At 31.0% G+C, this 14,343-nt stretch overlaps 1 protein-coding gene across 3 annotated transcripts in view; it reads right to left on the bottom strand.

Moving 5' to 3' along the window:
- Positions 1-228: 228 nt before the first annotated feature.
- Positions 229-14,343, bottom strand: part of LOC115232869 (pyruvate carboxylase, mitochondrial) — a 21,979-nt gene continuing 7,864 nt past the window's right edge. The window contains exons 2-14 of one of the 3 annotated variants that reach the window (XM_029803016.1): positions 10,837-11,418; positions 9,410-9,729; positions 9,144-9,294; positions 7,705-7,916; positions 6,892-7,094; positions 6,318-6,579; positions 5,653-5,971; positions 4,309-4,359; positions 2,976-3,443; positions 2,416-2,805; positions 1,729-2,164; positions 1,228-1,624; positions 229-975 (exon numbers count right to left, since the gene is read on the bottom strand). In XM_029803016.1, the coding sequence (XP_029658876.1) occupies positions 727-975; positions 1,228-1,624; positions 1,729-2,164; positions 2,416-2,805; positions 2,976-3,443; positions 4,309-4,359; positions 5,653-5,971; positions 6,318-6,579; positions 6,892-7,094; positions 7,705-7,916; positions 9,144-9,294; positions 9,410-9,729; positions 10,837-10,969 (3,591 nt within the window). In that variant the 5' untranslated portion in view covers positions 10,970-11,418 and the 3' untranslated portion in view covers positions 229-726. Of the gene's footprint in view, positions 976-1,227; positions 1,625-1,728; positions 2,165-2,415; positions 2,806-2,975; positions 3,444-4,308; positions 4,360-5,652; positions 5,972-6,317; positions 6,580-6,891; positions 7,095-7,704; positions 7,917-9,143; positions 9,353-9,409; positions 9,730-10,836; positions 11,419-14,343 lie in introns of those variants that run through there. The other 2 variants (XM_029803017.1, XM_029803018.1) reach the window with 2 other exon arrangements.

Genomic DNA, 14,343 nt, shown 5'->3' with positions numbered 1-14,343 from the left:
GCTTATTTTATACAGGGTGTCCCAAAGCACCCTTGACAACACTCGTGAGCAAGTAGAGCACAGTAAACTGAACAGAAAAGTCCTGTAACATTTTTTTTTATAACGCTTAATAAAGGAGTTATTATTGAATAACGTCTGGCCAATCAGCGTAGACCCTTAGCCGCGCGCCTGGTAGTGTGCGTGAGCGTTCCGTCGCTACGGCGCTTCTGTTCAGTTTATTGTGCTCTACCTGCTCACGAGCGTTGTCAAGAGTGCTTTGGGACACCCTGTATAAAGCCTTCAAAAACGGATTATATTGGAAAATTTGATAATATTATTATCGAATTTTTTAAATTCCTAAGAGAGTGAATTTTCTTAAGTGAGTGCTCTATATTATATCTGGTATTAATTGATATCTCTTAGGCAGCTTCGTTCGATTGTATCACATTAATCATATTGGCCATTTGCTTCGTGTGCGCAAATAATACGTACAGAATATTTGAATTATATTCTAAAATAAAGCTGTAATTTTTTTTTAATGAAGACAAATAATAAATTTAAAAATAATTCGTTTTACATGAAATTTTATGTTTAATTGTGTTAACTGTTTAATTAGTCGTATGGTGAAGATTTTATCTTCCGCACTTATTGAAGCAAACAGTTTGCAACAGTTTTTACAATAAATATTTTATGCCATCTTTATGCGAAGGAGTTGACATGCACGAACAGTTTCATCAATACGAGAGTTTATTCGAATGTTAAGATGAGATCATCTCCTTCAAGTCTCATACCCAAATTGATGTCAAGACTCTTGATTTTTCCTGCTCTTGGCGCCTGTACGACCATCTCCATCTTCATGGCGGATAATACAACTAATGGTACACCTTTTTCCACGGTGTCGCCCACTTTTATTCTAATATCGATTACTTCACCGGGCATCGGCGCTCCTAGCTGATTGTTATCGCCTTTTACTGCTTTTGGATGCACATGAAGTTCCTGCATAGGAAGTAAAAAAAATTCATATTGCACTTTGTTTAAAATTGACATTCATTCAATCTTAATTTAAAATTACCGTTTTATTTTAATTTTGATCCTGGGGGTAATCTCATTTCTTAGTGATCATTTTATTTTAATTTCACTCTAATTCTTATCTAATTTTAATTTTTTTTATCTTAATTATAATTTAATTGAAGTATTCTGACAGGGTGACGATATATAAAGTAGTATCGAAAGTTTGTAAGTCTTTACCTTGATAGCCTCTTTATCCTTGATAAATACAGATCTCAGCTGGCCATTCATTTCGAAGAATACCTCGCGTTCGCCATTCTTCGTGAGATCCTCGGCAATCGCCAGAGTTTTGATACCAAGAGTTTTGCCCTTCTCAATTGTGACATCAAATACTTCGCCCACTTTAGGTCCCGTAAGGAAGACTCTGGTCTCTAATTTATCTACCGGTCCAAATTGTTCTCTGAAATTCAAGTAGTCCTTCGTTACTTTAGGATAAAGCGCGGCCGACATGACATCCTCTTCAGTGAGGTGTGGATGAGATTCTTGCAACTCTTTCTTCAAGGCAATAAAATCGAGCGGTGCCAAACTCGCACCTGGTCTGCCCTGAACGCGTGGCATGTTCTTGAGAACCTTTGACCTGAATACATTACGAATGCAAGTTAAATTCAATGAAAAATCAATGAAAGATAATCACTTTCGATGCTGTACGTGCATTATGTTCGTATGCGAGATAGCTCTTACCTCAATGGCTCAGGGAATCCTCCGTAAGGTTCACCAATAGCGCCCTGAAGAAATTCGACCACCGATTTAGGAAACGATAACTCCTCGGCTCTCTTCAGTACGTCATCGGCCGTCAGTTTATTCTGAACCATAAATTGCGCCAAATCACCGACAACCTTAGAGCTAGGCGTGACTTTAATGATGTCACCGAGCAAGAGATTGGCATGCCTATACGCTTTCTTCACGTCTTCGAAGAATTCGCCTAGACCGAGCGAGTAAGCTTGGAATTGTAAATTTGTGTATTGTCCACCGGGAATTTCATTGAGATAGACGTCCGCGTTTCCAGACTTCATCGTTGTTGTGCATTCGAAGGGTGCATAGAGTGTTCTCGTTTGTTCCCAATATGCGGAATATTCCGAGACATCAGAGAGATCCAATTTTGTATCAATGTCTGTTCCTATCATGATATTAATTAAAAATTTTATTAATTTTAATTTTAATTTTAATTTAATTCTAATATATATAATATTGCGATTTTTATTATTAATAAATTTCCAGCGATAATTCAAATAACGAGTATAATTGATATTATTTCATCAGTTTTTAAATTTAAAATTAAATAAAAATTGTTATCTAAATATATAGTTAAATGAAAAATTATCTTAGAAGTTAATAAAAAAAATAAAACTTGTCTTTTTAACTATATACCTTGAAGAGAAGCAACAATAGCGCCCATAGAAGGTTGACTAGTCATGCCGGACATGCTATCAACGGCAACATCCACAACGTCGGCACCACTCTTTGCACAGGCTAACATGGAGGCCACTCCTGCTCCAGCGGTATCATGCGTATGTATATGCAAAGGTACATCCGGATGCTTCTGCCTAATCGCGTCAATCAGCATCTCGGCTGCTCTTGGTTTGAGCAATCCGGCCATATCTTTAATCGCCAAGACATGAGTACCCGCTTTGACCAATTCATCCGCCAAATCGGTATAATATTTCAAGTTGTACTTTGTACGATTCGGATCGCTCACATCGCCCGTATAGGAAATTGCTGCTTCAACGATACCTCCGGCTTTTCCGGCGGCCTCCATACCTGAAGAGGAACTCGAATTCAATAAAGAAATTTCTATGAGAAGACATCCTGACATCATAAATCGGCTTTGTAAAATATAAATAGAATAAATTAGAGTAAAGAAGAATATTTATTTTGAGAATATGTTTTATTATTAAGTCACGTTATAATTAAGTTTTGTCCAAACTCACCAACGATAAGATTTGGCAGATAATTGAGCGAGTCGAATACCCTGAAGATATCCATGCCGGTCTTCACAGCCAATTCACAGAACTTGAAGACCACATTGTCAGGATAGTTTGTGTATCCGACAGCATTAGCACCTCTTAACAACATTTGAAACGGGATATTGGGAATGGCCTTGCGCATATCCTCCAACCGTTCCCAAGGACATTCATGGAGGAACCTCAAGGCCACATCAAAAGTCGCACCACCCCAGTTCTCCAACGAATAGAGGTTGTTGAATTTGTGCGCGACGAATGGAGAGATCGTTAGCAGATCGTGCGATCGCACGCGAGTTGCCAGAAGGGACTGATGCGCATCGCGGAATGTAGTATCCATTAAAAGAAGACCTTTGTGCTGTCTAATAGCTTTGGCGAAGGCTTCTGGACCTTGCTGCTTATAAATGTGACGGAATCCTTGCGGAGGATCCAAAACATCTGGAAAAAAGCACGGAAGAAGATCAGTTTGATGCTTGGGGAAGAATGGATCGTTATTTAATACGTGCTGTTGTTAATAAGCGCGAAGAAGTATGTCTAAGAAGCGATAGGCTACCGACATTTCTCACTGATCAAGAATAAATAAAATGGAATCAATAAAAAATAAATTATTTATAAAGTAAATATGTTTATAGTTATTAATTTAGTATTGAATTATATAAAATATTTTGAATATTTTTTTATATATATTTAAAGCATCGTTTTTTCTGATTTTTATAAATATTAATTATCCGTATTGATTATTTTTTATTGACTTTTTTTTGCAATTAAATGCATAAAGATATCGAATGTGTGTATGAAAATCTTCATTTCATTAAATATTATTGTATATAACATTATTAAGCATATTTTTTGTATTCGAAGAATGCTTCACAAAACTTAAAATAAAAAGATATTTTACAAAGCAAACGTAGTATATTTAAAAGCAAACGTAGCACATTTATAAATTAATATTGTTATGGACTAAATAATGAATTCACGTTTTAATATGTTATAGCAATATATTTATATTATTATTAAGAGCATTTATTAGCAATAATTTATTTTTTACTATCTTATCCAGTATTTTAAATTCTGTAATCAAAAAATTGATAATCACAAATTTAAAAAATAAATCAATTAAATTTCAATAAATATAATTTTGCCAATCTGAAAAAAAGAACAAATAAAAAAATACATAAAATTTTGCTTTGTTATACTATACCTATGTTGAGTTTATCTTCTTAATCTGCACAATACTGGATTTTAACGTAATATAAGCCAAGAAAAAAAGTATGTAATACTGCATATAATATTGTAACCATACCTGGTGCATCGGGATCATTGGTCTCTTCTGCAGCTGCAAGCTTAGCAAAGTCTAAAAAAATTGCCAAACAAAAAAATAAAAGCATGCTATAAACAATGCAGTGTGTACGTATGAGAAGGAAATTAATATATCTAAAATTGTAAGTCACTATGTGTAAAACTATGATGGTAAATCTTCAAATAATCGAAGATTACCAGGATTTATTTTGATTTATTGGATGTTTGTTCCCTTCGTGGACGCATACTGTATACCGATGACATTTTAATTATAAATGTGTTTTTTTCATAATTGTGGAGAGAATGAGATATTGAGAATTACTGACGAATAATATTAATCGCTAACGAGATAAAAACAGCATGCTTTATTATTATTATTATTATTATATTACTAATGGTAATAAGTAGAGATATATGAAGATGTTTTGTAACCCCACTTACTGATTCGCACAATGTGCAGCGTGCTTAATGTGGCGCAGTGCAGTATTCACGCTTGAATTTAAAGACAAGAACACACCAGAAATGAACATAAAGATCTTTAGTATAATGCTTTAATTGAGTGTTCCTGTAAACCCAGCAAAGAAAGCAGAAACGGATTGTTATTGATAAGCAAAAAGGATGTTTATTATTTCTTTTGTAAATATTATACGTTTGTGTTATCGTTTGCTCTCATTAAAAAAAATATAAGTATGCTGATTAAAAATTAATTTAAAAAATGTTAATAAGTTACATTATATTAAATTTGATACTTGTAAGTCTATAAGAATATTAAACGAAAGTGAAGTCTCATTATATATCAGAAAACATAATGCATAATGAGAATGTAAAAATATTTTTTATATCAATTTTTTTATTTATTTGTTAACAAATTGAAAATTATTAGAGTCATAGCGCTTTGAAAATGTCATATCTTCACTGATCTTTAAATATTTAAAAATTAATCTGTAGCAATATTCATCAATATTAATCAATTTGATCAAAGAATTAATAGACATCCAATTTACATAAAAAAATTAAAAAAAGAAGAAAAAAAATACAACCCCTGATTTGCTGATCCACGCATGAAGGCACATCCTTCGTACGCTTCTGTTCTAATTACGGCCAGTAATTTCGTGATACAATATGGATCAAATGTTTATAAGGCCAAAATTTATAATAAGAGTTTGGATTCGGTTATCGAATGTTCTATGATTATATCTTAAGAAATATACATTTTAAATGGGAATTGCATTACTGAGGTGCAATATATACGTCATTTGAATATAAATTCAAAAGTGACGTTTGGGATCTTTTAGTCGGCGTTACCTCAGATTATTGCTATTATATTCATTAATACCCGATCATATACCTAGAGCGATCTGTGGAATATGCGGTTTGATGTCTGCCGGCTTCAGCTGAGTAGCTAATGGTGTGCTCGGGCCATTCACTAGAATCGAACCGAGATAATTTAGCAACTTCTGCGCTCGATTCTGACTTGGCTGGAACTGAAAAAGCTGAGGATGCTCGTCGATGAAATATGTATCGACGTTACCGTTGAGGAACTTTTGATTCTCCAAAACATTTAATAGAAAAGGGATATTTGTCTTTACTCCGCGCACACGGAATTCGCGGAGAGCTCGATTCATTTTGGCGCAAGATGATTGAAGATCACCAGCGTGGGCGATTATCTAAGGAAAAATAGAAGATAATATTTATATTTCTCGAATATAAGATCTTTTTGTACACATATATACATTTTGCGGAACGGCTTTTAAATAAAAAATTCTTCATAATAGTATACTTGGAAATTTTTCGAGGAAATGAAAAAGATATCTGTATCATTCAAAATATTGCAGAACTGCTAAGGTGATAAAAATTAGTTGATCTGTGTTGTGCAATATTGATAAAATAAAAAACCAAATTATTAAAATATATGTGTGGTATTTATGTGTGGTTTGTTATTTATATTAAAAATAAGATGTATCTGATAACATATTATAATAATAACCATTTTTTTATATTCGTTAATCCTACCTTAACGAGAAGCGAATCATAATATGGCGAAATTATAGCTCCGGCAAACGCAGAGGCTCCGTCTAATCGGATGCCCATTCCTTCACCAGAACGAAAGACTTCTATTCTTCCAGTATCCGGTTGAAAGTTCTTAGCTGGATCTTCTGTAGTCACTCGGCATTGGATTGCGAATCCTTGAGGAATAATTTTTTCTTGTGTCATACCGAGCTCGGGTAATGTCATGCCTTCGGCGATTCGAATTTGAGATTGCACAAGATCAATTCTGAAAGAATAAAGACGACATAAATGATTATAACATAATTGACATCTGTGCAAAGCAAATGAATATATCTAATATTACAATTATATGTCTATTACAATTACACATATTAATATTACTATTATAAATTTTAATATTACAATAATATTACAATTATATATAACATACACACACAATTATTCTAATATTATAATTATATACTTAATTATTAAAAAGGTAGAAGAGAAGAATGATGATTAGAAGAGAGGATGTTACAATCGAATATAAAAAAATGTGAAAAGAGATATTTATCATTTTTTACATCTGATTCATTACCCGGTTATTTCTTCGGTTACTGTATGTTCAACTTGTAATCTAGCGTTGACTTCAATGAAGTAAAAATTTCCGGATTCGTCGACCAAGAATTCCACAGTACCGGCATTCGAATAACCAACGTGTCTTGCCAATTTAACTGCATATTCGGTCATTTTATCACGAATCTTTCTTGATAATGATGGAGCTGGCGCGATCTCGACTACCTGCAAATTTTACGAGAAAGCTGTGTTTTTATAAGTCGAAAATGAAATTGAATGTCGCATTTTGTAAAACCGAGTTATTAATTTGGAAACTACTTGATCTATATATATACTTGCGGACTATTATATAATCATGAATCTTGTATAATTGCGTCATTATCCTTGTTTCGAACAAGATAACCATAGAGAATATATGTTCCTGCTTTTTGTATTTAGGCATCCTTGAGGAAGCCTTGTAAAAAATTCATCTACTCCTAATCTGTTCACAGGAGAAAATTGCTAACTCAAGGCAATATATTACGACAGCTTGAGCGATAAGAATTTCAAAACATATTCTGCATGATATTTTATGTATTTCCTGTATCTTTTTAAAATACTTCTAATAGTCGAATAACCTTGTTCCGTTTTGACAAAATAAGAGTTAGTTAACTTACATAGGGCTACGTTGATAATATATAAATATATATATATATATATATATATATATATATTTATATAGAAGAATGACAAACATTGCCGAAAATATTGCGACAACAGTGGCTAATGGTCGGACAATAATGCTTAAATAATTAATTATTACACACGTTAAATTAAAATTAACCGACTTACTGACCTTTTGGTGACGACGCTGCACAGAACAATCGCGTTCATATAAATGCACGACATTACCAGCGTGATCCCCAAGTAATTGAACTTCAATATGACGTGGTCTCTCGATGAATTTCTCGATGAACATCGCCCCATTTCCAAAAGCAGCCGCGGCTTCAGAAGATGCACGATCGAACATTTCACGGACCTCTTCCATTTGTTTTACGACTCTCATACCTATGTAATAATACAATTTTTTAGAATGCCGTATTTTGCAACATAAGTATATTAAAGAAAAATTAAAGGAATATATTTTATAAAAAATACATTTTTTAAAATATAGATAAGCTCAAAGCTTCTTCTCTTCTTATTTTTAATATTATATCCTTTTTATTTAACTTAATGTAAATATTGTAAGGGAAATTTCTTATCAACGATGATCTTTATTTAGGAAAAAAAGAACATTTTTAAGTTATCATTTACAATATATTTTCATATAAAAAAAAATTTTATGCATTGTACATAACGTATTTAAATACCTATTATCAGTCGCATACTATTATTTTTCTTTATGCATTTTACATAACGTATTTAAGTACCTATTATCAGTTAAATACTGCTTGTTTTTCTTGTATTGTAAAATATGCAAATCTATCGTATTGTGCCATTATCGTCAAATAATCTGTCATAACTACATATTTTGTATGAAAATAACTTTCGTATTGTTCAATAAGGAACGAACGCGTTTTCCATACACTTATACATTATATAAAGGAAAGTACATTTCTTGTTTATGTGATTTATACATGTACAAATTATTATGTCAATTATGTCTTTGATAGAAATAATACCTATTGCGTTATTTTATGGTTAATTTATTCTTATTTTTCACGCGGATTTACATATTAATAATTTTAATGAAAAATTATCAAATAATGCTTTTTTAAATAAATATGATATGCTAAATCAAATAATGCCAAAACATTGAATTACTTTTAAACTAACAATTTTAAAAGAAAAAGAACATTTTTTAGCAGGAAAAGACTTTATTGCTAACTCAAAGCAATATATTACGACAGCTTGAGTAATAATAGTTTCAAAACGTATTTTGCACAATATTCTATGTATTTCCTGTATTCTCTCTTCAAAATGCTTTTAGTAATTGAATTATCTTGTTTCGTTTTCATAAAATAAGAGTTAACATATTTAACTTACATAAGCGCTATTAATTTTGATGAAGTATGAGGAAGAGACTTGAGTTTAAGATTGAATCAATTAATTAAGACTTAAATACACACTTCTATTTTTAAATCTGAGGTATAATCAAGATTTTAAGAAATCTTGAAAAAGATCTTATGGATCACTTTATAAAACTACGTTAAGTATTTTTTTATGTTTATTTAGGGAGACAGAAACGGAATGATGAAGATGATGAGTGAAGAAAGATTGATATATTAAACCTACCTCGTCCTCCTCCTCCGTATGCTGCCTTAAAGATAACCGGAAGCCCATGTTTCATACAGAACTCTATCGCCTCGTCGGAAGTCGTTACTGGTCCATCCGTTCCTGGAACGATGGGAACCCCAGCCTCAATCGCGGCTTGTCTAGCAGCCACCTATCGATTGGATGTACATACCATACTTTTGACTTCTGGCTCAAGAATTTTTGGAGAACTACGAGTATTTGGAGAATCAATGATATGGAATGTTGTGGAATTAAAGATTAAATACCTTGTCTCCCATTTGCTGAACGACTTTAGGACTAGGTCCGATAAATCTGATACCAGCATCAGTCACCGCTTGAGCAAAATCCGATCTCTCTGAAAGGAATCCATAACCGGGATGTATGGCGTCGATGTTGTTTTCCTTGGCAACTTGAATGATCTCGGGGATGTTCAGGTAAGCTTGAACAGGAGGTAATCCTTTGCCTACTAAGTAACCTTCGTCTGCTTTCTGCCGATGCATTTGCATCTTATCTTGTTCTGAATAAATCGCCACAGAGCGAATACCGAGCTCCGAGCAGGCACGAAACACGCGAATGGCGATTTCGCCTGTAACATTATTAAAAGTACGCATTAAAATTTCAAATATAATTGTGAGAAGTCGGATATATACAAAGAAGGAATTTTACACGTATTATTTTTTTACTGGTCTTGTAATATTTTTACAATAATCATAAATAGAAGCGAATAAATAATAATTAAATCAAATATTAGAATTTTTGGGGACAATAAAATATATCGCTCTCTCTTGTGTGAAATTCATTGAAACACAACACGCGGAGTTCACGTGTTGATAGGGATTAATTAAACGGAGTGTCTAGAATGCTAGACTCTCTATAGTTCTAAATCATTTCATGCTAGTTCTAAATCAGGAATAACGCTGTTACACATCTGATTAATTACGTAACCTTGTTCTACAAAAATGAGTAAGTTCCTAACAACATTCATTAACTTGTCAATAGCACTCGAGCAATGCCTATACAGTGCAAGCATTACTTACAATTATTTAGGAAGCGTGGTAATTTTTTTTTTCTTATTTACAGTATTAGATACTAATAAATTTATAATGATTATTATAACAATTATGTAATTAGAACATAGCAATACAAACCATGAAAATATAATAAAATAAAAACAGATTTAAATTTTGTAGACAATCATTTGTATTTGCGCTAAATGGTGAATATATTAATAATTATAGGCATTGCCATAAACAAATGAGTTAATGAGTCGTTATCGACAATGATTTTGTAATAACGTATGTGATACAAATCTTTTCAATTTTTTTACGTAAGATAAGTTTCATCTTACAATCTTTTGAAATCTGTTTATATATCAAAGTCATTAATTAAATAATTTTATAGATAAATACAGAGCAGATCAATACGACAAAATTTGATATTTTAGAAGATGAAAATCACGCAAGATTTCATAATGTGTAGAAACAAGACAGAAAAATTACTATTAAAAATTTTTATGACTTTGTGGGTGTATAATGCAACAATATTAAACGTATTTTTTTAGTTTATTAAAAGAAATTAGAAAACTTATGCTATAAGTTAACAATCCTATAAAAAAGAGATTTTTGACGTTTTCTATTTTTTAAAAAGAGTGCTTATTTTTTTTTTTACTAAAAATTAGTAACAATTTATTTACCTCGATTGGCGACGAGGACACTTCTGATTGGTCTGTATTCTACATCTGCGGCGAAGTATCTCACAGCGATCTTCCATATTTGTAAAGCATTTCTATGTTTGTTCAACGATTGATGAGCGCGTATGGAATGCATTTTGTCGGTCGCTGTATTTTCGTTAAAATCACAATATTACGACTATTTTAATATTTTAATTTGACTATCGTATAAAATTAAAAAACAAATTTAGTTATCTACACCTAATTATTTTATCCTCGCAAAATAGATTATTTTCTTATTGATATTTAGGCCGCCTTAAATATTTGTGACTAGTATTTGCGTTTTAAAGCTATTTCTTTCCGCGCGCGTATGTTTCGCTCCTCGTTTAAGCTCAAACTCGACAAATGATCTTCGTTTGGTCGCGATAACGGTGTCTCTGGTAGTTATCGCTAAGAGCAGAGTCTCCAGTTTAACGGAAAATATTAACACTCGTTTCACAACGCGACAGTCCTCATCATGCACTGAAACGTCACTTTTTATTTCCTAAAACAAGATATCACTTATCTGTTGATCTGTTGATGTTCTGTCAACTATTTCTGGTATTTCTGAAACAGACAAATGACTTTCTTTAAATATAGTTATGTGTGTATATGTGTATATATATATTTGTAATTGTTATAATTATTACAACTAAAGATATATAATTCGTAACTTTTATTTCGTTTTCATTTGTATATAATTAAATTACATTCTCTTGTATGTAGACTGTAATTTTTTTACAGATTATATTTAAAACAGTAGTACACCCTTTGCATATACTATAATAGGTGATTTCGCGTCAGATTAACTTTACCTTGTATAATTAATTAGAATTCACTTGAAGTGAGATTTACCTAAGTTACTTCATTTTATTATAATTTTCTTCTATACATATTTCTGATTAAATTGTCATTTCTTTAAAGAGAAAATTGTATTGTTACAAGAAAACTGTTATATTGTGATAAAAAGCAATATATCTTATTTTTTATATATTTTTTGAAGAGATCGATCTACTTTCATTTTTTATTAAATAACATTTTATTTGAAAAATTTATTTTTTTTATTTTATATAAATTAAAATATTGAGAAAGTTTTTCACAAAAAAGAAACAATATTAACGAATCAAGCATACAAAACATCGAACTATGCATATATCGCAATGTGCAGAAGATTGTCTTCAAATTAGATCATTGACGCATTGTGTTTGACATTGAGCGTAATGTTGCACCGAATAAATTGCAAGCGCAAATCTGAATTAGCATGTTAGTGTAGTTTAGTTTACCATCGTACGATATGGCATTTATTGACTCATATTTTTGACGCACAAACCAACTGCTATAACATGATGTAGTCACGTGTAATTGATTCATGTTACTTGAACGTGAAGGAAATGCGCAGCGCAGAGACATATTCGCGAAAATTTTACGCTTTGCAATAAATAAACAGGCACAATTGAGAATTGCACATATCGAGAATAAAATGGATAATGGTTGTGCACATAATAGAGAATAATAAAAAATATGTTTGATGTTATTAATGACTATTAACGATATATTTATAGGGGTTTATAGGTGTTTATAGGCTCCACAAAAAATATTAAATATTGATAGAATAAATTTCACATATAGAAAGAAATTATGAAAGAAATTTATTTAGACAAAATTTTATATAAGTATAACGTAAAGTTAAACAAAATTTTCTTATGAATATTTAGGAGAAATTTAGTGTATGTTAATACATTAGTGCTCTTTATGACGATGATTATATGCGCTCTATCTAAAACGGCACGATCAATGGTCAATGACCATTCAATAAGTTATCAATTCATTACTAAATCGTTCTAGTGACGCAATATCGTTTTATGGTTTTGACATAAAAAATATATATTTGTTTGAAACTCTTTTCATGAATAAAAAAATTTTTATAAGTTATATAATTCTTGAACAAATTTTATTAATAACATAAAATGTTTATTAATGATGTATAGAACATGTATTAAAACATACATCAATGCAAATAAAAGATAGCACGGCAGTAAATCGGCTAAATAAATTTTATGAGAGCAAATATGATAATTTGCATTTTATTAATCTATGATCTATATCATGGATTTTTCGCTTATGTTATCGCGTTTACGTAAATCTTTATTTATGTTATCGCGTTTATGTAAAAAGATATAAATATATCTCGTGCAAAAGAAAAATCATATCACGTGAATATAAGTTGAGAAGTTGTTTGCACGCGACACAATATAAATTTGCGACGTAATTAGAAGCTGGCGAGGTGAAAAATCGTTTCATGAATAAACTCTGTTGTTTACTAAATGCTACGATAATAGTGAAATCTAAAACTGGAACAGTTTATATTTTAACGATTTAATGCTATTTTAATGATCGTTAAAGTAATTGAACAATCAATAAAATAATTGAATTATAATATTGAAAAAAAAACAATGATCTCCAAATCTCGAAATAAACTCCCTATATCAAACAAAAAAATTATTTAATAGATTAGGGAGATATTTTATTTAATATTTAATTTAATTGATTACTTTTTCTGTTTTAATATAGTAATGTTTTATATATAGATTTAAAAACACATACATTAAAAAATAGATTAATAATAATTAAATATATCTGAATATTAAATAAATTAGTGTTATTTTGGGATAGAGTATCATATATCCTCCTATCTAAAAAAAGGCATATAAAGTCGATACTCGAAAGTCTCGAAGTGTATTGTTGTCGCTTTTTCGCGATGCTGATTGGTTCTGTCATTGCGCTTACTTCGTGAGCGGATGTCATTGCATATTTTGACAGTTATTATTTTGTGTATATATCGTTAAAAATGTTTAATGAAAAAGAATAAATAGCGCGCGCGAAGCACGCGTTGTGTTGTGCTAGTATTATAAAATGTATATTTATTTTTTATATGTAGATAATCGATATTATCTATTAATGTTGCGATAACCACAAGAAAGTCAAGATGTATTTTCCTGTCCTCAGACAACAATGATTAATATCAATTAAATCCATTGTCTGACATGCATAACGAGCGATAATGAGAATAAATGATGCCTTTTGTAATATTGTGGAATTACCGGAAAAATTACATGTCACCGATAAGAAATACTTTTCTATATCTATCAATATACATGGAACTAATATATTCCATTCACGATTGCTATTTGTAATTACAAAACATATATATGCCGTAAGAACGTATATCGGGGGTCGACAATATAAAATATCTTCATATAAAATAAGATTGTCTGTTATATATAATATTATTTGCAGACGATGTTATGAAAATTGCGTAATATGAATTAATCATAAAATATGTAGAACGGAAGATTCTATTTTCTTTTGATTTTCATTTCTATTTGAATTCTATCAAAATTTCTATCTGATCTCATATTCATGACGTGCTTTTGTAAGTCACTGGTAAATGTAATCCTGTAACCAACCTTCAGAAATTTCATTACACTCTTT

This window comes from Formica exsecta, unplaced genomic scaffold (genome assembly GCF_003651465.1).
Source record: "Formica exsecta isolate Colony F162 unplaced genomic scaffold, ASM365146v1 scaffold15, whole genome shotgun sequence".
NCBI lineage: Eukaryota > Metazoa > Arthropoda > Insecta > Hymenoptera > Formicidae > Formica > Formica exsecta.
The sequence above is the reverse complement of the archived record's forward strand: the minus strand, read 5'-3'. Positions and strand labels throughout refer to the sequence as shown.